Raw genomic sequence first — 23,108 nt, forward strand, 5'->3', positions numbered from 1 at the left:
GCAATCTGCGCTTTTTTCAAGCCCCCTAAGCGATGCGGATTAGCAAGCATGCAGACCAGCAGCATTGCCCTGGACCTCCTCTTCCAATCTCAGCCTTTCACGGTGGCTGCCTCTCTTTTCTGGGGTCTGGGCATCTGCAGGGTGCTGAGCTACCAATTCTTCTTTCCATTCTCCAGGCTCAGGCCCTGCTTTCCAGTCTTCCCCCTCCCACCCCTGGCACAGGTAAGGGGTCGATACCCCCTTAGAGAGTCATCATGCTTCAGAGGAGGGTACAGACTGCAAAGCAGAGCCACTGATTTCGTATTTATTTAGTGGGAAAAAGCTATGGAAATTAGGGACACTGAGCTTGAAGAAGACAAAAATAAGGGGGGATTTAATTAAGAACTTCTGCAGGGTAGTTCTCCATTCTGTGGGCTAAAACATAAGGGCAAGACCCCCAACCCCCCAAATTGAAACTGAGGGCCTGGAAGTTAGACTAAGAAATCATATGTGACCAAAAGGGACAAGAACCACCAGAAGGAGCTAAGTGTGGTTGCAGGACCATAATTAGCACAGGACATTTATGGCCTCCTTGTCTAGTGGCAGGAGGGTGGTTGCAAAGGTGGCTGAGTACACTCTCAGGCTAACACACCTCCCTGTACCACTTCCATGAGACAAGCTGCCCTTATTGGCAGCCCTTATTTCTTACAGTGTTGAATCCTCTGCATTTGCCTCATTCCCATTCCCTCTACCCCCCACCCTCCATGTCTGTGAGATGGGTACCTGTGTGTAACCTGAGGTCGTGGCACAAAACTGTTTTATAGGTTCTTCCTGGGTGAAACTAGATTTGACCTGTCCAGGGACTGCATACCCCTTCCCAACCCTCTGAGCATTGAGCACAACCAAGATGAGCTAGGCTGTCATTTCCAAGTGAATATTCATCCACTGAGTTGTACATGCAAATGGATTCTATGGGCCAGACTGATCTAAGCAGGGAGACTCGGTGGTAGCAAGACAGAGGTTCCCTGCCCTTACCCAGCTTATGTTTTCCAAAAGGAGGCAGAGAGTAGATAAATAAATTAAACAAGAGCATTTCAGAAACTGATGAATGTGTGACTGAGAATTATAAGGGCCAGGGCATGGGCTGGGGGGATTGTGAAAGACATGGTTGGAGGGGTGAAGCTTGAATTGAGGCCTGAAGGGCAAGGAAAGAACCCAACTAGGTAGAGAGGGAGGAAGGAGCCATACAAAGGTCTTGAGGTGGAAACTAGCTTGGTGGGGTCAAACAACAGAAAGGAAGCTGGTGTGGTTGAAATGGAGTAACAAGGGATGGAATGGTGGTAGATGAAGTCTGAGATGAGCCAGAGGCCAAAAGCATGCCACGCCTTGGGGGGCAATGGCAAATTTCCAAGTCATTCAGCTTAAGGTCTTTGTGTGTGGTTCTAGGTAAGGTTACATATCAGCCAGTCATTCATATCATACAGGAGGAGGGCACTGATGTCCTTCAGGCCAACGACCTCCTGTACTGAGACCTGGAGAGGGTCAGTGGCTTACCTGCCCAGGCTCTTGCACCCCGTTGGCGGCAGCCCATCTAAAGCTCGTTTACAGCTATCATGATATAGAGGGGTCTCCCCACCAAGAGAGTGAGTAGAGAGGCACTGTCAATCCCAGCCAGGTGTACAGAGCAACAGCTGGGATGAGGAATGGGAAAGAGGAGAGAGAAACTCAGTCCAGTTATGGAGCCCATGGAGGCCAAGGAGGCCAGCTGAGAAGCAGGGAGAGTGAAGCAGCACACTGTCTAGGGGGCAGAGGGAGCAGAGTAAGTGACTGGACCTCAGGAGGGCAGGGAAACCAGAGTCTGTTTTCCTGTGTCTGCTGGGAAATCCAAGCAGTGGGAGGAATAAAGAATGTTCTCCATTTCAGCCACAAATTCCAGTGCATCTGTCCTGGGTTTCAGGCCTGCCTGCAGATATAGATGTAGTGCTGCGTGAGTACCTAATGCCTGTTTTCCAAAAGTTCCCTTCTATGCTGGGGCTCAGTCCCTGAAAGTTTATCTCTACCTCTGGAGGGCTCTTGGGCCAGTCATGAGCAAGCCTACAGGACTGAGGGGCAGGACCCAGAAGCTCAGCCCTGGACAGGCTGGGTGGGCTTGGGCTGTGGGATCACTTCCATGCTGGGGGGCTGAGGTCATGGCCACAGGGGTGGTGGTATTCTCAAGCTCAGTGAAGGTAGGGATATGCATTCACATGTTGGTCTCACTCTTCTGGTCAGGCCGTGAAGGTTCCCTGGAGGAGGTGATACTTTCAGAGAGAGAGGGAAGATGGAAAAGTCGGTGCAACTAGGGTTTGTGAGTAATCTTAGCAGCAGGAATGGGCTGGCCCAGTGGAGGGAATTGAGCAGCTCTGTCTCAGGGGAGAGCAGAACCACAATGGTGGAAGGAGGTCACGCAGGATGGTTGCCTTGCTTTGGAGCAGGAAGAGCAGCTCCTGGGTCTGTGCTGTAGGAGCCATTGTCCAAAGGGTACTTTGACAAGGAAACCTCACATGATGTGTCCCAGTTAGGGTCAGAGTCCCTGGTGATGATAATGATAATGATGATGATGATGAAGATGGTGATACTAGCTGACAAGTATTGGGTTGTGGCTGTGTGCTGGGCACAGTTCTCTCTGCATGTGACATGTGTTACCTCATTTCATCTTTGAGGCAGCAGTCTTGTATGGTTGGCACTTGTTTTAGTTTCCTAGGGCTGCTATAACAAAGTACTGTGGACTAGTTGGCTTAAACAACAGTTGTTTATTATCTCACAGTTCTGGAGACTAGAAGTGGAATATCAAGGTTTCAGCAGGCTATGCTTTCTCTGAAGTCTATGGAGTTCTGATGGTGGCTTGCAGGTGATCTGTAACTCAATCTCTGCCTCCATCACATGGCTGTCTCTCTGTTTCTGCATTAGTCACTGTGTCTCTGTCCAAAGTCCTCTCCATAAAGACTCTAGTTAGTCACATTGAAATAGGGTCTACCCTAATTCAGCTTGGCCTCCTCTTAACTAATAATATCTTGAGAGCTCCTATTTACAAATGAGTTCACATTTGCAGGACCATTGGTTAGGATTTCAGCTTGTCTTTTGGGGGACACAATTCAATCTACAATAGCACTATTTTAACCCCATTTTTACAGATGAGGAGACTAGGGATGGAGATGTTGGCCACATGCCTGAGGTTGCAGAGTCAATGAGTATGTGAGTAGGGCATTAAACCAAGCCGCTTCCTCTAGACTGGCCTGTGGGATGCTCAGCTCTAGCAGAGAAGAAAGCAAAGGGAATAAGGAGAGGGGTTGAAAGAAGATAAAGAGCAAAAAAACGTTTTCTCAAATGCAACTTTATGGCATCATTTCAAAAATTGCTGGCCCCGAGCTCTACTGACATCCCCCCTTTCCTTGGTTTCCTTCCATATGCACAGAAGGCCAAAGTAGTCTGAAGTCATGGACCAAGATTGCACAGCATAACTTCCATCAGTTTATGGCTTTCATTCATTTAGTGAAAGCAGCCTGAATCCTCCTACCCATCTCTTACCCTTAATACACACCGTCTTGTGAGTGGCTGAATTTATGATGTTGGCTACCTGAGTTATTCATCTCTGCTTGAAACAAACTGGGGTGTCCCTCACGCCCAGGGTAATTTATGCACATGATGGCCAGCTCATAAAAATGTGTGATGCTCATGAACCCTGAGACCTATAGGCAAGAAAGAGCAGGCTTTCACCCCTCACCTTCTCTCAGAGCCCAGGATACCCTGGGATTTCCTAGATTCTGGTCCTTGACAGCATCTCAAGGACTTCCAATGGAAAAGTGTCTTGCGTGTCTTCTCTTTGCCCCTCTCTTCCCAGGGTTGCATCTCTTCTTAACCCACCCTCTTCTAGGTTTTCCTGATACTCATTTCTCTTCCAACCAGCCATATTGCATCACAAAGGCATTTAGCACAGGAACCTCAGGGGAAGTGCTTGGTCAATTTTATGGGTTCAGATTCTTGCTGAGGATACTGGGACAAACTATTGCCATTTGACCTTTTCTCAGGCACAATTGAACCTGGACCAAGACTTTTTTGAATCTTCTTCTCAAGCCCCCTTTTAAGTCAGTCTCTCAGTTTTGCCCTTTTATGGGGCTCTTTTTCTGGGACCAGCCCCACATCTGTGGCACAAGTTAACCAGCCCTGGTTTACCAAAGTCATTGTTGGAAAGAGGTTATCCTCCCAAGTGGTTTCCCTCAGAAGCCCCATCCAGGCACTGCTAGCCTTTCCCATCTCCAGTTCTCCATGGTTTTGTCCCTGACCAGAGGGGGTTGGCGTCAGTCACCTCCAGGTCACAGAAGGCCTCAATCTGCTACAGCAGTTGGATCCCCTGTTCTAGGAAATCAAGAAAGACAAAGTATCCCTGGTGACAGGGATGAGGAACTGTCAGTCCTGTTCCCACCTGGCCTTAGCCTCAATGAATTCTAGTAGTGTTCAGACCATGCCCTGCTTGCCTCCTTGCACAGAGGGAGACCCAGGTGAGGCTGGTCAAATGCCACCAAGATTGCTTCCAGAGTTGAGGTCCATGTGCCTGATGGGAGTCATGTTGGTTACACAGGCATTTTTTGACCTTACACTATGTATTGACACTGTGCTAGGTATCTGGGTAAAAGAGATGAATGAAACATGACCTCTGCTCTCCCAGAACTAATTGTCTAGTGAGGAGGAAAGTAAAGGAAACCAGTGGTTCAGCAGAAAGTAAAGTGTCTGGAGAGCTCAGAGCCTGGACAAAGGAACCAGTAGGAGGAATGGAGAGGAGGGGCAGACTGGGAAGATGCTGAAGGAGGTGGTCTCTGTAGGCCTGTGGCTGATTGAAGGTGAGTATGTAGGAGGAAGGAACCTGGGTGAATGCCTCAGTTTCAGGCTTTGACTGCTCAGAAAAGCATGGTTGAGTTTACTGAGTCAGGATATAAAAGAAGAAGTTTAAGGGTGAAAGTTGAACCATTCATTCTGGGATTTTTGAGCTTGCACATTCCCCTGAAGACGTCCACTGGAAGGTGAACAAAGTAATTTGGAGCTCGGAAGAGGTCTGGGCTAGTGATAAGGATTTGGGAGTCATCAGCTGATGGGAGGTCACTCAAGCTACGATGTGAGCCAGGAAGAGGCATGACATGGCAAGTGCTACTGTTCAACTCTGCTGCAGCCCTGGGCTCCCTCCCTTCCTAAGAAAGCAGACTCCAGCAGCACTCTCCCCTCACCTCCCATTGACTTCCTCATCGCCTGCAGTTCCAACATTTCTTTGAAACTTCCTCACGGCAGTCATGGGTGAGCTTAATGGCAAAGTCTAATGGGTGCTTTGCTGCCCTTTACTTACTTGATCTGACCTCTCTGTTGAGAGGGCCAGTTTTAACAAGTTCACCAGGTGATTCCAAAGATGCAATGCTAAAGTCCAAGAACACTGGTTTAAAATATAGGAGATTAAAGTCCCTGAGGAGAAGGTGAGATCCAAGGAAAGGTGGAGAGACTAGCAGTCAATAGGAAGCGAGGCACAGCTCTCCCAATGAGACATGAAGGTCATGTGAGAAAAGATGCAGGTAAATTTTAGGGGGCAGAGGAAGATGTTGAGATTCTTATATAGTGACCTTGATTTTTCTCAATAAAGAATGAGGTGAGGTTACATGATGAGTGTGAGAGGAGAGGTGAGAGGGTAGGAGGCTAGTGGACAGAGGAGCCATTAAGAAACAACTGCTGGGGTTACAGTAGAGAAATGAGTAGAAGTATGGCCAGATGGCTATGGAGGCACAGCTGATGTTGCTGGTTGTGAATGTTTAGCATCACCACCCTGTGCAGTTGTGTCATTTCCTCCAGTGGTCTTCAGAGGCCCTATGTACTCATAGAGAAGTGGGGAGGCTATCTTGATCCAAAAATGCAAGGCACCATGGTGTGGGTCTGTTGGAAGAACCCAGGCCCAGAAGACTGTGTGTGTTGGTGAGCTTGACCAGGATGATAGGCCAGGGATCTGGGCTGGATCGAGCAGGAAACCATCAGAAAGGAACTAACTACTTGGAGAAAATAGAGTGGTTAAGGACCTGGAAATAAGAGAATGAGAGTGGTGGAAGAGTAGGAGGTGGAAAGTTCTGGAGGACAAGGTCACCTAGGGTTTGTGAAGTGGGGTTGATGTCGAGGACATTAAAGAGAAGGGAAGTTGTCAGGTCTGAGTTGCTTGGGATGGCAGCAGGATTGGGGCTGGAAGGAAGATGCTGAATCAGGTGAAATAGGGTCCTCCCAGAGGATTTGCAGGTAACACCCACAGGGAATGGTAGGTGATGTGGCTGAGTGGCGTGCACCTCAATTGAGTGCCTTATTTTATAGACAGAAGAGCAAAGGCTTGGAATTAATAGCAGAAGCTAGATAGCACCTCAACTCCTCTGTCAAACAACACATGGATGTGAATGTGAATAAGCAGTTGCTTTCAATATTTACCACCATAAGAATAAATCTGTTAGGATGTTAAAGCATAATTCATGATTTAAAGGCCTGTAAATATCGTTTAGTATTAAAAATCTTCCAGCAGCCCTTCATTATGAAGGAATCAGCCAGCAACAGCCTTCTCATAAGCTAAGTAGAAAGATCAGAGACCCAGTTCTAGTTATCTCTGGCCCAAACTAGCTGGCAAAACACAAGCAAGTCCCATCTTCTCTCGTGCCTGAAGACTGATCTGGAAAATGAGAGATTGGAATATATTGTTCTTTAAGGTCCCTGCCAGCCCAGCAGTAGATGTCTCACTCTCTGACAACTGGAAATGTCATTGTGTTCTGATTTTTGGTTCTTCGTGTGATGGTGAGAGATGCATTGTTAAGTTGCCAAGTAGTCAGGAATTTGCGTTAACCATATTCTTTCCTGCCTAAAATCCTGCTGTTGTCTGCAGACCTACCTACCGTCTTGCTACACGGAACCACTTGAGATCTGTACATCACAGTTATACGTTATCTATACATTATCCTATCTCAGTGCATTTGCACATGGTCCTTTTTCAGGAATACCCTATCCTTCTTTTCAGCCTGGAAAACTCTTACCATCCTTTAATCACAAATGTCCCTCTGTCTTTGAAATCTTCCCTGATTCCCCTAGGCAGGTAGTCACTCCCTCCTCAATACTTTCATGACATTTTGCACATGTCACATCATGTCATAACTTGTGTTCATCTGTCTCAATTTCTTCTACTAGTTGGGGAGTTCCTCAAGGGCAAAGAATGTGAGCTATTCTTCCTTATATCCCCAGCACCTGGTGCTAGCACAATGCTGGGTGCACGTTTGATGTCAGTGGATGCTTCCTCTATAGAAGCAGGAGTAATAACAACTCACAATTATGCAGAACTTTATAATTTTCCAAGTACTTCATATATGAGATACACTCACTGAGTTCTCAGTAAGGCAAATTTATGAATCCTATTAGAGATGAAGATATGAGGGCACACAGAAATTAAATAGCAAGCCCAAGTTTGCTCAGGTAATAAGGAGGCAGAGACGGGGGTATGGACCCAAATCCACTGTTTTTTCCTCTCTTTGACACGAGCTCCAAATATTTGCAAGAATGTAGGTTCAATGTATGAACATTCTACTAGAAGCCACTCTTATTCCGTCCCTCTGGTTATTAGCTGGAGGTAGTGAGGCAGATGATGATGCCACTAAGTCACTTGCTTACATCATTGGTCAATGAAAGTGCTAATTATTAAATGACTTCTACTTTAACACTCAATTCTGCCACCACCTTGAATGCCAGCTCAATGCAGTGCTCAGCTCCAGGCATGCCATGAGCAAGATACATCCTTCCTTTCCTTGAGTCCCTACAGGCTGGAGGTGGAGACACATAAACCTCCCTTCCAAACTGACAGGTGATTCCTAAATCTTTGTGGTGTGTGGGCATCATCTCCATCCCATTAGACTGGGAGCCCCCAAAGGCAGTGAGCACAGCCACTTTCATTTGTGTCCCCACTGTGCCTGGCACTGTGGTCTACCCACAGTGGGCACATGAAGGTTTTTAGAAAGAAGCCTTTTCAGTCAAAAAGACTTTGAGCCTACAGTACAAGCTTTCAAAGGCTAGATGGCACTGTTGCTAGAGCCAAATCAGGTGTGTTCTGAAACACCAGTGGTGAAGAGGAAAGAAAAAAAAAAGAGGAGGGTGCCTGGGAGGTTCCCTGGCTGACTCTTGATCCAGACACATTGCAGAAGTGCAAGAGGACCCCCACTTTTACATGCACAGAGCACGCTGCTATTTCCACAGCACTTTCACAAACGTGGTTTCTGAAGCGCTTCACAACAATTTTGTGAAGAAGTAGACAGGACCCCTTATCATTCCTATGTTTCAGAATTTCAGTTTGGAGAAATCAAGTGCCTGGACTAAAATCTTAAGGCAATTAATTGGCAGAGCTTTTTACCATTGATACCTTGTTGGCGTTTCCTACCAAATGATGGCTTCCAGCACACTGAAGAAAGTGTGTGGTCAGTGCTGTGGTTGTCCCAGGAGAGCTGCCTGGGTGAAATGGGCCCTGTCTGGTGGGGGAAATAGATAGGGCTCCCCGCCAGACTAACTAAACATCATCGTATTAACCTGTGCTTCGAAATGCCTGCATTTGTGACAAGGGAAGAACATAGTGTTTTTGGAAAAAACAAATAGAACATACAGTTTCTTTGAAGAACAAAAATCGCAGGTAATTCATAAAATTATTAGGATCTAAGGTCAGTGGTTGATGTTTTATTGAAAGGATGATCTTTTTATAAGTTGCTGCCCTGGTTGGGTTGCATGTGTCAGTTGTCCACTGCTTTACCATGTTCACAACGTTCTCATTAAAACAAAACAAAACAAATAAAACTGTGCTGTACAGTAGGCAGGGCAGGCATCAGTACTGGGTGCATTTTACAGATGAAGAAATTTAGGATTAGAAATGTTAAGAGATGCCTCCAAGATCACACAGCTGATAAATGATTGAACTAGAACTTCAGCTCAGTGTGAGTGACTTCAAATCTTACCTTTCACTGTGGTCTTTTCAGGCTATGTCAGCTCAGCTAGAAGTCACAAAATTAAAAGGTGTGTTGTTGATTTGGAGCGTCAGGCATCAGAGACTAGAAACATATCCATATTGAGTGACAGATGATTAACAATATGCATATTTACACAATATTGAGAGCAAATTGATATCTGGGTATTTGTGCCCTCTGATTGTCTCTACTTTCCCGTTTCTCCCCAGGATGATGAAGACAAGCTGAACTGGAAAGATCGCTGCCCAGGCTACTTGATGAACTTCGCTTCCATCTTGTTCATGGTAATTTCCTTGAGGGACCACCTGCCTTTGATGCGTGTGTGTAGATCCTGCTATGTGAATGCTGTGGGTGGCTCAGTCTCTCATGCTATGGCAATAATGAGGGGCCTATAAAGATGAGGTCACAGTTGTGTAGACAGTGGTGGGATCTTCTCCATTGCCAGTGTCAGCCACCTGAAGAGAGGAAAGTGATTCCCTAGGACATTACACCAGACCTGGGAGATGCGGTGGCCTTCAGTGAGCTATAGAAAGGAGCTTCATCTTCCCAGATAGAGCAAGGTAGAAGGAGCTCTGTCTTTTCAGTCTTGACAACAGACATTTGTAGTCGGAACTTCTAGGAAGTTGGTTGTGAGATGTCGCCTTCCACATTGAGAGAGAAAATAAAACTTGGCCATTGTCATCATCACTATTGAGGACAGGGACGGTGTCTTAATCTGAGAAATTTAAAAAGTGAAGGAAACTGAGACACCATCTAATTCAGCTCCTCATTTTACAGATGAAATGCAGAGTCATGGGCACCTTGCTAGAGTTTGGAAGTCTAAATTTGCTTTCCTCTTATTGCTTAAAAGGCATGGGGAATTTATTCAAGAATATATGGTAAATTGAAGTGTATCAAACTGGAATGATGTGAAGTTTAATTTAGCATTTCAGAGCCTCCTGAGATGTACATATTGTTGTCTCAGAATCAGTGGGAGAGTCAATTCATTCATTCAAGAAATATTTAGTGAGTGCCAGCTGTGCATTTGACACTATTCTTAGGCACTGGACCTACAACAGACTGGGCAAAATAATCCCTTCTCTCAAGGAGTTTACAGACAATAAATAAGTAAATAAAAAAAGTAAATTAGACTTGTATCTACAGTAATGGTGAATTAGGCAATGGACCATTGTATCTTTCTGAAGATAACAAAAAATATTAGATTAAGTTTATTTTTTCAATCTTCTTAAAGCCTTAACGGAACTCTGGACTAAAATGTAAGGGAAAGTGGGAACCAAGGAAACAAGCACTAATGCTGTTTTTACTTTGAGGACATTTCCCATCTTGAAAAACTTGGGCTTTGGTTTTGGTGGCTTATGGGGGCAAGAAGGATAGAAATTAGGGTGGGGATTCTAACAGGAAGTCCTCACCAAATTAAATTGGGAATCCAAAGGCCCCTACTCTCAGAATCAAGATGAAACAGAGCTGAATCCACCCCTCCCCACTTAGGGGACTGCAGAGAAAACTGTTACGGTGCTAAGTAGAACAGGGAGAAAAAGGAAAAGAAAATCCTGTCCCTGATAAGAGGTGGCTACTGGGCAATCCCCACTGTGGGTTGATAGCCTGGCTCCTCATCACATCAATGGGCCAGGGAACCTCAAGCTGTGAACTTGGCCCAGGACTGCGGGCCCAGCAGAACACATACAAATTCTGTAGAGGGGCATATTTATGCAATGTCTCAGAAAATCCTCCCAATACATAGAAAAACATTTTTATGACCTTGGGGGTAGGGAAGCACTTCTAAAACAAGACACAGAAAGGACAAATGCAACAAAAGATTGATACATTTGACTATATTAAAACTAAGAGTTTATGTTCATAAGAAGACATGGTAAAGGCTGTAGGAAGGGAAATTGTCAGAGTGGTGGAATACGTCTGCAACGCCTGTAACTTACAAAGGATTTGTGTCAAAGTAAAGGACTACACACCAATGCAAAAAGACAAACAACCCAGTAAGTAACAGGCAAAGACTTGAAAGGCACTTCACGAAAGAGAAAATCCAAACCTACGAAGGAGAACACAATATCATTGGTAATCAGGGAAATTCTAACTTAAACAACAGTGAAATACCATTATGCACCCAACAGAAAGCCTGTAATTGCAAAGCTCTCAATACCAAGAATTGACAAAGATAGAAATCAAACATACAGTGCTGGTGGGAGTGTAAATTGGAAAAAAAAATACTTTGCAAACAGTTTGGCATTGTCTAGTAAAACTGAAAATATGTATACCCTGGGGCCCAGAAATTCCACTCCTGGATGTACATCCTAGAGAATTTTGTGCGCATCTGTACATCCCTCCAAACACCCCCAAAGGCAAAAATGTACAGGGAAGCATAGTTTGTACAACCACAAACTGGAAATAATCTAAACATAAAGCACCACTGAATGGACAAATACATGGAGGTAAATTTATACAATTGACTATTACATGATCACAAAAATGAATAAAACTATACCTACACACAACATGGGTGAAAAAAGCAAGGAAAAAAGAGACAAAACTAACATTTATTGTTTAAGGATGCATACCTAAGTGGCAAAACTGTAAATATTAGCAAGGAAATTATTATCACAAAATTCAGAATAGTGCTTATATCTAAGGGGAGTGGGGACGGGGGAGAGTGTGTAATTGGGGGAGAGGTGGTATTCAGAGGTGCTGGTAATGCTAACCTGGGTTACACTGGTTATTTATTAAACTGCATGTGATATAAGATGAATTTTTCTATATATTCACAATAAAATAAGAAAATTGCACTATATATATAAAGTTATATATATATTATATTATTAAATAGTTTGATCAGGGAAGTCTTCGTTAAGAAGGTGGCATTTTCTCTAGGATCTGGAGGATGTGAAAGAGTAAGTCTCATTCTAGGGGGAACATTCCAAGCAGAAGGAATAGCGAGTGGAAAGGTCTGAGGTTGTGGGGGAGGTGGTGCCTGGTGTATTGGAGGAAAAGGAGCAGGTACAGTGCGGCTGGAGCAAGTGCCAGCGGGAGGGTGAGGAGGAGAAGGTCAGGGCAGAGAGGTCCTGGAAAGCCAGCTGGTCGGACCTGATGGGCCACCCGGAAGTCCCTGGGTGAGACAGTTACCCCTGGTGGGGGAGTTCTGTAGAGTAACGGCATGAGCTGGGAGACATCTAAAAGGGATCATTCTGGCTGCAGTGGTGAGGAAAGCGGGAGTGGGAAAAGGGAGATCACACACTTGTGCCATAACACAAGTAAGAAGTGGTGGTGGCCTGGGCCAGGTTGATAGTGAAAAGTGGTCAGATGCTGGTTCTAGTTTAAAGATGGACATGAAAGAATTTGATCGTGTGGGGTAAAGCAGAGAGAAGTCAAAGATGACTCTAAGGCTTTTAGCTGGAGCAATCAAAGTGCTGGAGCTATCACTTACTGAGATGGGGAGGAATTCCGGAGCTGTCTCTATGATGGCTAGAGACCTACTCTGATATAGAAGGCATTTAAAGCCAGGAGATTGCATGAAATCACTGAGGGGGAGTGCACACAGAGAGAAAAGGTCCAAGGACTGAGTCCTGAGACACTTCAGTATTAAAGATTAGGAGGAAGAGGAAGAACCAGAAAAAAGAGAGTGGGGGATCCTGGAAGCCAGGGAAGTATTTCAAGTGGGGAGGGCAATCAGTTCTGTCGGATGCCATCAATAGGGCAGGTAAGGTGAGGGCTGGAAACAGAAGCTTCTCTACTATTTGAGAGAAAAACTTATATCATCATCATCAATATCACCATCATCATCAACAATAGAGCGCAAGACCGACCACCATTGAACAAATACTGAAAACTGGGTCAGTACTGAAAACTGGACCAAAGTTCTAAGTATTTTTTTAAAGCCCCTGGCCCTCTCCATCCTTTCCCAACCCCAGCTCACCCCACATCTTGAACTGCAAGGATTTGTATAATATCCCAAGACCTGACTGATGCGTCTCACTGTGTCTGGCTCCCTGACCGTAACCAGCAAATACAGGGAACTGGAATGTGTGAGCCAGGACCTGGGAGCAGGGTGGTGGGAGAGGGACAGAGCCCCCTGTAAGGGAGTGAGTGTGCAGCCCAGGGACTAGGCAACTCCTGGTAAAGCTTGCTGACCTGGGGTAATTTTTTTTTTAATTCATTTGTATTGAGATTGTTCACATACCATACAATCATCCAAAGCGTACAATCAGGTGTTCACGGTACCATTATATAGTTGTGCATTCATCACCACAATTAACTTTTTTTCAATTTTTAGAACAATTTCATTACCCCAGAAAAGAAATTAAAACAAAAAAGAAAACTCAAATCCTCCCATACCCCTAGCCCCACCCGCTCCATTATTGACTCATGGTATTGATGTAGTACATTTGTTACTGTTGATGAAAGAATGTTAAAATACTACTAACTGTAGTACGTAGTTTGAAATAGGTATATTTTCCCCTATATACCCCTGTTATTAACTTCTAGTTATAGTGTCATACGTTTGTTCTAGTTCATGAAAGAGATTTCTAATATTTGTACAGTTAATCTCGGACATTGCCCACCGCAAGGTTTACTGTTTTATACATTCCCATCTTTTAACCTCCAGCTTTCCTCCTGGTGACACACATGACTCTGAGCTTCCCCTTTCCACCACCTTCACACACCATTCAGCACTGTTAGTTATTCTCACAATAACATGCTAGATCTGGAGTAATTTTTAATAGCACCCATTTTTACTCTCAAACATATTTCAAGTTAGACAAAAAATTGTATGTTTCCTCTATCTATTAAATATTTTTAAATCCTTATTTTACACTAACCTCCCCCATTTTTTCCATTTTAAAAAAGGCCCAGTCTCCTAGAGGAAAGTGCTGCCATTGGCATTACCCTAGAACAAGGTGTGGAGCATGAAATGAAGGGGTCAGGGTGGTGTTCATGAGAAAGTATTTTTCATCATGCAATTAGGGTGCCTACTTCAATAAAACGAGGATCTCTCATCTCCTTCCCTCCTCCACCCCCTGTGATTGAGGCCAGGCAGAAGGCGCCAGGCACACAACATTAAGAGGGTTTCAGGGATGTTGGAGTGCCCAGGTAGTTGGGGATATTTTTCATGGTAACATGAGAGCAAAGAAATGTCCCAGAACTGTGTTCGTCTACCCCACCTGTGATAGAAGCCGGCATGGACCCAAAGGAACTTCCTCTCTCTTCTCCAATCCAGTGTGTTCAACTAAAGTTTCTTTCCTTTTTGCATTAACCTTTTTTGCTTGGTTGTTTTCTTCTTATAAGGGAGAGGATTATCAGAGGTAATGACCTTCCTCTAGGGCTCGGTGTCTGTGCGTTCTTCCTGTGCCCAAGGCAGTCATTTACTCACCGTTGTATATTGGGAACCAGCCATTAGAAATGCACCTGTGTCTATCCATCCCCTATCTCAGATTCCAGAAGCTGTCTTAGTTTACCACAAAAGGTCCTACGCCTCACCTACGTACCATAGCTGTGGACATCCAACACAATCCACTACCCCTTTCCCTCACCTACGTACCATAGCTGTGGACATCCAACACAATCCACTACCCCTTTCCCGTTCATGATCTTTTTTAACATGGATCCTTCCCATTCACCTTTGTTCAAACGTTGTTTGTGACATGAAAGAACAAGGAGTGTGTGGCCAGAGGAACAGACTCCTGGACCGTTTCCATGTCTTCTGACCTCTGATGTCCTGGAGTGAAGCGGGATTGCATTCCTGAGCTCTGTCTCCTCCTTCTCTGGAGCTGTCTGGGTCTCAGGCAATTCCTACTTTCTGCTTAACGAGCGGAATGAGTCAAGGTTCAGTATACAGATCATGTGACTTCTCTACACTCATTTCCTTGTTAATTTCATCCAGGCTCGTGCTTGGTTACTCCTAAATTTCTACCTTCAGTACAGATCTTTCCTCTGCACAGTAGACTTACATAACCACTTGGATGTCTCCTAGCGTCCCAAACTTAACATATCCCAAACTGCACCCCTGATGTTCCCTCTGCACCTGCTCCTCCCTGGCTCTTATCTGTCTTGCTTGATGGTCACTGTGTCCTTCCAGGACTTGTAGCCAAAAACTGGGTGCCACCCCTGACTCCTCTCCTTCTTTTCTATTTCAGTCCAGTCTGTTAGCAAGTCCTGTTGACTCTGCTTTCAAAGTATATCCAGAACCCAACCACTTCTCACCATCTCCACGGCTCCCACCCTGCTCCAAGCCACCATCATCTCTGCCTGGTTTATTGCAATAGCCTCCTAACTCGTCTCCCTGCTTTTACACTGGCACCCTATAGATCATTAGCATATTGATCTTTTAAAAACCTAAATTGACTAATGTCACTCCTCTGCTCAAAACTCTCTAATGGCTTCCCATCTCAAGAGGTGTAGAAGCCAACTCCTTACCCTGCAGGGCTGACCCTACCTTCTCTCTCCCCTTGCTAATACAGCCACACTGGCATTTGCACTTGGTGTTCTTGCTATCTGAAACATCCTTCTCTTCAGTTCCCTTCTGATTCCCTCTGTCACCTTCTCAGCCAGCCCTTTCCCATGCATCTTATTTTAAATTACAATTTACTCCCTGTTTTCCTGTTTAGGCTTCTTTGTTGCCACAGTTCTTATCACATACAATATACTATATATTTTATCTTTTCATTAGTTTATTCTCTCTTCCCCCACTAGAAGATCAACTCTGTGAGGGCAGGAATTTCTGTTTTGTTCACTGCTACCTGTCTGACAGTAGAATTGTGACTGGCACACCAGTTGGTGCTCAAGATGTATTTTATGACTGACTCAATGAGTAAATTAATTAAACAGATGCCAGAGACAGCTTATTATGTCACTGATAAAGTCCTTAGGGTGTGTTTCTTCACTGAGCTCCTCTTACGCCCTAGACTGGGCACCATCCCACTCATTCAGCAGAGGTTGCTTCTGCCTTGTGCATTTCTACTTGCTCTTCCTCTCTTTCCTGCAAAGTTCTTCCTCCTCTGTATTCTTTGCTCCAAGCCTTTCCTGTAGAAAGCTTCTCCCTGCTGTCTGCTCAAAGCCACCAGAAGCTCATGAACTGAGGCCTGTGGCTCTGTCCAGCTGTTAGTGGGCTCATCCTTGTGCGTGTGATGGTTTCCTCAATTACACTGTTAGAATTCAAGTCCTGCAGGGACTTGTCCTTCCTTCTTATCTCTCTCATAGTGTCCAATAGGACTCAAGACTCTACTCTGACTTATATTGCAGTTTGGTTTTGCCACAGCAGTAAGACTATGATATTCAAAGACCAGAAGAAGGGGGGTGTGGGGCATGATAATGTGATTGTGTGTGGGGAGCTGATTTCCTAGAGCTGTGTGTAAAGTCTTTACTGAGCTGGTTCCACGTGTGAGGCCCCACCATCCAATGGCATGAGCATACAACATAACACAAGACCAGTCCCCACTTTCAGCCTTGTTGGGGGAACCGATCACAAACACACATGTACCCAGTCCAGGGGTTTGCACAAGTGGTCAGTAAATATTTGTTGGATTTAATAAACAAAATAAAAAATACAGCCACACGTGGTAGAAATGGTGCTGGATTCGGTGCCAGAAGACCTGGGCTCTAAAGCCAGAGTGGGAAATGTAGACTTGGGGGCCATGGGGCAGAGTTCAAATCTTTGATCTGCAAAGTATACCACGGTATAAAGCAGGGAGGTCATTAAACTCCGGAAGGCTTGGTTTTCTCATCTACAAAATGCAAATTTTGCTTGGTTGTCAGGATTAGTGCTAGTGGAGATGTGCTTTAGAATGACATAGAGAAGGCACAAATGAGTCAGCTATTGATGACATTATCATAATTATTATCTCTGCTCTGCCATGCCTCCTCCAGATCTTGAACCAACTATTTTGTTGCCTCTTTGGGCTTTAGATTCCTTGATTTAAAGACAAAAGTCTGGATGTGGATGATCCCCAAATGTGAAAATTCGTTGATTCCGACCATGACCCTAGAGACGGGTGGTAGCCCATGCCCTGTGATGCTGAGCAGATCACTTAATTTTTCCACACATGCTTCCTCATCTGCAAAATGGGCATGGGGCAGGATTGATGTTCTCCGAAGTCTTCCAGCTTGAAAATTCTTGAGGTGCTTGTGGGAAGCATCAGAAGAGAGGTTCAGAACCCATAGTGGGTCAGAAAATCAAGACCAGAGAAGGAAAGATTGCAAAAAGCAGCACCAGAAGGCTGGGGAGAGTTGTGTGGGAACTGGGACCAGGGAGAAAAAGAAGATGGATAAAAGGGTTTTCCCAAGTGCACAGAGCAGTGCTTCTTGAACTTGAATGGGAATCTTGTTAGAAGGCAGATTCTGATTCAGTAAGTCTGGAGTCTGGCTTGTGATACTGCATTTCTAACAGGTGCCTAATTGCGGCAGCCAGTCCATGGATCACACTTGGAGTACCGAGGAAGTGTGTTCTTTCTCCCCCAGTTTGGCGGCTGGACCTCTAACAGAAGGAGAGAAGCGGATCTCCTCCCAACTCATTCCTCCGTGCCCCACCCCCAAGGCCCCAAAGCAAAGGATGTTTTTGCCATTGTTGTTTTTTGTCCCCAGTTCTTACCCCATCTCCAACCCCAACTCACACACACACACACACACACACACACACACACTCCCGGCCTCGTCAATGCTTCTATCATTGGCCTTCACTGCAAAAGTGATTTTGGGGGAAAAGAATCTCACGCCAGGTTTTCCAGGCCCTTACTGTCTGGCGGTGACGGTCCCAGAGGAACGGGAAGTGAAAATGTCTACACTGTTGGAGAATGGTGATGTCATGTCCAGGCTCTCCTACTTGGGGCCGTTGTTCCTCTGACCCTGGAGGCTGGTGTTTCTTGGCTCTCCGCCCCCACCCTTGCACCAGAAGACGGGCCTCCCACACAGTGTTTTTCCCATTTCGCCTCTCCTTCACCATGACATGCACACACACATATGCACCCTCCTCCTGGAGAAAGTTGCCTTCTTGCCTCCCTTGCCGAGTGCTTCTTTGTCACACCATGGCTCACTGAGCAAATACTAATATTTGTAAAGCACGCCCAAGCTTCATTGCCCCCAAGTGCTCCCAAGGGGTCTGGGGATGCCCATACGTTGACACGTGTGTAACCCATTCACAGCCCACCAAAGTGACGGTCACACAGCTTGGGATGCGCTGCCCAAACCCGAGCCCCCTCCCTTCCTCTCCCCTCCCCTCCCCCCACCTCCTCCTCTATACTCCCCTCCTTTCCCCTCTCCTTTGGGGAATTTTCATCCAGGACAGTTTATTTTTTCAGAGGGAACCTTTCCACCTGCCCTTTTCTCTCCTCGTGTTTTCCATTTAGTCCTCCGTAGTCAGCCTCCACTCCACAGGGAAGCAAGCAGATCTGGGGTGGTCAGGGAGTACTTTGCAGAGGAATTGGAATTTACACTGGGCCTTCTGTGAGAAGAAATGGGGAGCCATTGAAGGCATTTGAGCTGAAAAGGGATGGAGTTAGTTTGGTGGGGTGGGGGAGAGTAAGTTGCCCAAAGGAGAAAAATGGGAGGGAAATCAGGAGTGAGACTTTCAGACTGTCAATCCTCAGACTAAACGAAGATCACCCTAAGATTTTTCTACCAGGCTACTTGAAATGGAGGACTTGGATTTTTCACTTGTTACTACAATTCCTGTGTTCAAAAGGGAAGTTTATCAGCCACTTACTTGACCTTTAGAGTCCCCGCTTTCCTTTTTTCTAGAACCTAATAATAATAAGGGACTCTCTCTGACCAGCCCATCAGCACCTCCTTTCCTACATGCCCTTTTTCTCCTCCTCTCATTTCAACCAAGCAAGGTCATGTCCACGAAGCACAAGATGTCATAGGAAGAGAGTGCCAGAGAAAAGCCGCTTGGAAGGGGCAGCGGGAGGATGGGGGACTGCTGGGTGTTTGACCTACTCAGAGCAAAATTCTGATTTGCTTCTGACAACTGAGTCTTCTTTCTTAGGCCTCCTTCTCTGAGTTCCTTCAACACTTGTCCTCTCCACTAGCATTTAATACTACACTCCCTGATATTCTTTACTGTGGTCCAATAGGAGTTCATCTTATCTCCACAGTAGAAGGAAAATTCTGGAGTGAAAGGAACCACTTCCTGCATGTTTGCACACTTCTGCATAAGATTCCAGAGGGTTCTTTTGGAGCTCACCAGTGGACTCCAGGTGAATAACACCTGATGTAGCAAGCAGTACTGCTGAGGGAGCAACTAGTAGGTGCTCAATACTTGCCACTGACATCCCTCTCCCTGTGTCTCCTGAACAGATTGCCCTGACGTTCTCGATTGTCTTTGGGGTGATTGTGTATCGCATCACAACCGCAGCTGCTCTGTCCCTCAACAAGGCCACACGCTCCAATGTCCGGGCGACGGTGACAGCCACGGCCGTCATCATCAACCTCGTGGTCATCCTCATCCTGGACGAGATCTACGGCGCCGTGGCCAAGTGGCTCACCAAAATTGGTACAAGCTTGTCCTGGGCCCCTGTGAATGTGGTCAATCTGAAGAGTGCAAGGTTTTTGACCCAAAATGTAAAAAGGGAGGGGAACGGGATGCTTTGCATGGCTCATTGTAATTGGAGAAGGGAGGAAAGACAGTGGTTATGTGCTTGGAAGGTCTGTCAAGGGCACCTGCTCCAGGCTGGAATCCTTTCAGTAACAATCTGGATCAACAGTCCTGGTCCCTGCGAGTCCCTGTTGTGCTGGGAAACCCACTCTCCCCTAAGGGTAACCCATGATGTCTATTCCTTTTAGCCTAATGCAGAAGCAAGACAGATTCAACACTTCCTATTAAAATTTTTAGTATTTTGACTCTTCTCGTTTTCCCAGCAATGTTTATGAAGTTTAGAAAAGCCTCTTGACACATGAGCCCTAGAGGGTCTTATTTATCCCCATATTGCCAGAGGCCCCAGAAAATCCACACATTCCCAAAGCAGAAACAGACTTCAAAGAGGCATATCAGACTTCCCAAGCTTCCAGCCAGTGAGAAAAATTCTGAGGCCTCAACATTCAGACATGTCATTTGAGCTGCGACCTGCTGTTGCCTGAGCACCACTTCTTGGCCGTTGTGCTTATTAGGTAGGGAGAGGGCTGAGAAGCAAGGCCCTTTCTTCTTCATATTTATTCTGGGTGGCCTGGATGTGCCCCTTCCCCCTCTTTGAATTGAGTTTCTGGCCCTAGGGAAAGAAGGTCCGTTTACTCCCTAACTTTAGATGGAAGGTGAATTAATGATATGCTCTCTAGACACTTGATAAGCTAAATCCCTTCTCAAGAGAGCCTTCCCATGGGAGCAGAAAATTCCAGAGAGGCTTCTCTAATTCCGGTTACTCTTCCAGTGTTTGTCTCCATCTTGGCCCTTACTCTTAGACTAAGCACAGGATCATTTACTTTTGGTTTCTATGTTGCTATATGCAGTGGGTCATCTGAAGTGGTGGTTCTGCTCTCTTTCGGCTGTGTGCATACTTGTGTTACTTCATAAGCTTCTTGAGAAAAGCAATGTTTAGTGATGTATGGGATTCTACGGAAGCACTTAGAAGCAGCCCCCAACACTCCTGGGGAAGCTTCTAGGAGGTAGAGGCCTCCAACCTGAGATCTCAGGGATGGATGTGTGGTCAGCAGGCAGGCGTGTGCACGGGAGGAGAGAGCGGGCAAGAGGAGGAGAAGGTTTCTGGCAGAGGGAACAGAATGAGAAACACCACACTGAAGGGAGGGATTAGATCCATCAGGGGCAGGAAAGACACAGAGAATAGGCATATAAGCTGGGCTTGTATCAATGGGTAGAAATTTGGATCTAAATGCCAGAGAAGGAGCCCAGCTCAGTGGAATAGAAGACAGAAAGCATGAAGCACATCCATATGCCGGAGAAGCCCAGTTTGGCAGTTGCTCCAGAGCCCATGGCATGTCCAGAGCACAGGGTGGTGGTGAACTGGGCTCAGAGAGTTGGTTGACACCTGGTTTCGAGGCAGAAGACCTTGAATGCCAGCCAAGGACCCTGTGCTTATTTTCACAGGCAATGGAAAAGTGTTTGATGGAGCTCAAAGGGGCACCCAGTAAACAGTGCCTGTTCTTCCTTGCTCCATTACTGAGCCAGTGGAGAAATAAGACAAAGGCAGAAGTAGACAGAAGCCAAAATATTCCCTTAAAAAAAAAAAAGCCACATTGGAGGAAGTAGGTTGGTAGGAGAGCCAGATAGACTTCCTAAGACTGAATTCCAGACAGCTTTGCCATCCCCGTCTCCGTGGACAGGGCGGGCCTGCAAGACTTATGACACAGACACATAAAGAAGAACCCCTGTGTCCTCCAGGCCCTTTGTTTCCTAAAGGAAGGGCAGAGGAAGGGTCAGTGAGGAATTCCAGTTAGCCTTCCAGACTTGCCAGTGAGAAAAACTATTACCCCTTCTCTCATCCAAGAGGAGAAATGAGAGAAGTGGGAAATATGACAGGGCATTTCTATGAATTGCACTTCATCCACATGGAAGAAACATCAGGAGTGGAGGGAAATGTCCCATGTCCCTCCGTCCCACCCAAACACCACTGTGAAACTTTTGAAGAGGGCAATCTGAAGGGAGCTATATGTTTGCAAAATTGCTCAGGCAGGGATGTAGGGTGCCTTGGAGCAGAAAAAGATGGGGAGATCTGATGCAAAGGAAGTTGAGTGAGTGGGTAGGAGCAGGGAAAGAAGGAACAAGAAATCAGTGCTAATGCAGAAAGTTCTTGCTGTCCATTTGTGTTCCTTAATTTTACTTTTCTTGCCTGGATCCAGATAGTAGTAAAGAAAGAAAATAAATCGAGCAGTCAGCAATGGAAAATTTATTAACTACTCTTCAGTGAGCACCTCCCATGAGCAAGACTGGGGAGAGTCTCCTTGCGTTGGGCCACAAAATGCTTTCCATGCAGCAGAGCCATGTCCACTGCTCCTTATGACACTCCTTCCCCCCCACAAAACATTCAGGGTCACTCTAGGCGATTAAAGCCATGCACAATACTCCATGAGGAAGTCTGTGCACTGAGAAGGAGATGAAATTCTGACAAGTACCTTTTGTTCTTTATGATAGTGATGCTCAGAAAGCATTTTTAAACTTAAGAAAAAATCTGTTATCCGATTCCATCGTCACCAAAACTATATATGGTCAGTAAGGAACATATTGTATTGTGTACTCATTTTACAAAGGCTTGAACTCAGATTTTACCTCTAAAATGCAAGTATTGTTTCTACCATTTTGATGTCAGTTTCTTACTGTCGGTTGGAGTGGCGTGTTGGGTCTCCAGTCAGTAACTCTTGTGGGCACTGCCCTGGGTTGTTGCTTTCATCTGTCTCAGATGGTATGTTTCCAGAAGGTTCAGAGAAGAACTGTGGCATAGTGCAAGGGCCAGTCAATTTGAGAATCCAGTGGGGGGGACATCTCTGAGTTCTAGACCTGGCTCCATCTCTTCCCACCTCCAGCTGTGTGGCATTAGACAAACAGGCAACTTCTCTGGATCAAGCTTTTCGATCCTTCAGCACTTTCACCCTTCTTCTCCGTTGGTCACCACCCTCTCTCTGGACCCTTTCTTGCTTTTGTCTTCAGCCTCGTTCCATGGGTCTCTATCTTGGGAATCCCCAGGCAACAAATCTTTTCTAAAGCAGTGGGTTTGGGGACATCTCTCCCAGTCAGCCCCTTCAGGGATAGAAACCCTAGCATTCGCAACTCACCCAGCCACTTCCCGCTGTTGTCCTCCACCCCATCCCGTTCAGCTCACGGTTGCCCCATAGCACCCCAGGTGTTCCTGCCTCAGTGCCTTGCTCAGGCTGCTGTAACAGCTTGGAACACCCTGTAGTGATCCTCTCTTTAAAGGCCCGCTTGAGGCCTGCCACTTCTATGGAGTCTTTTGTGAACACTCAGCACCCAGTGATTTTTCTCCACCCTCTTAACTCCCCTGATGCACATCATTCATTCATTTGTTCTTCTATCAGGTGGTTATTGAGTGCCTCCCTTGTGCCAGGCACAATTCTAGGGACACAGCATTGAACAAGAGAGACGAGGCCCTTACACAATAAACCATAAACAAGATAATTTCAAAGACAGTA

At 45.8% G+C, this 23,108-nt stretch overlaps 1 protein-coding gene across 1 annotated transcript in view; it reads left to right on the plus strand.

Annotated features, from left to right (window-relative positions):
• ANO2 (anoctamin 2) overlaps positions 1-23,108 on the plus strand; it is a 295,498-nt gene that overhangs the window by 215,117 nt on the left and 57,273 nt on the right. The window contains exons 15-16 of the mRNA XM_037846197.1: positions 9,227-9,301; positions 19,311-19,506. Coding sequence (XP_037702125.1) covers positions 9,227-9,301; positions 19,311-19,506 — 271 coding nt within the window. The remainder of the gene's footprint in view (positions 1-9,226; positions 9,302-19,310; positions 19,507-23,108) is intronic.

This window comes from Choloepus didactylus, chromosome 8 (genome assembly GCF_015220235.1).
Source record: "Choloepus didactylus isolate mChoDid1 chromosome 8, mChoDid1.pri, whole genome shotgun sequence".
Classification (NCBI taxonomy): domain Eukaryota; kingdom Metazoa; phylum Chordata; class Mammalia; order Pilosa; family Megalonychidae; genus Choloepus; species Choloepus didactylus.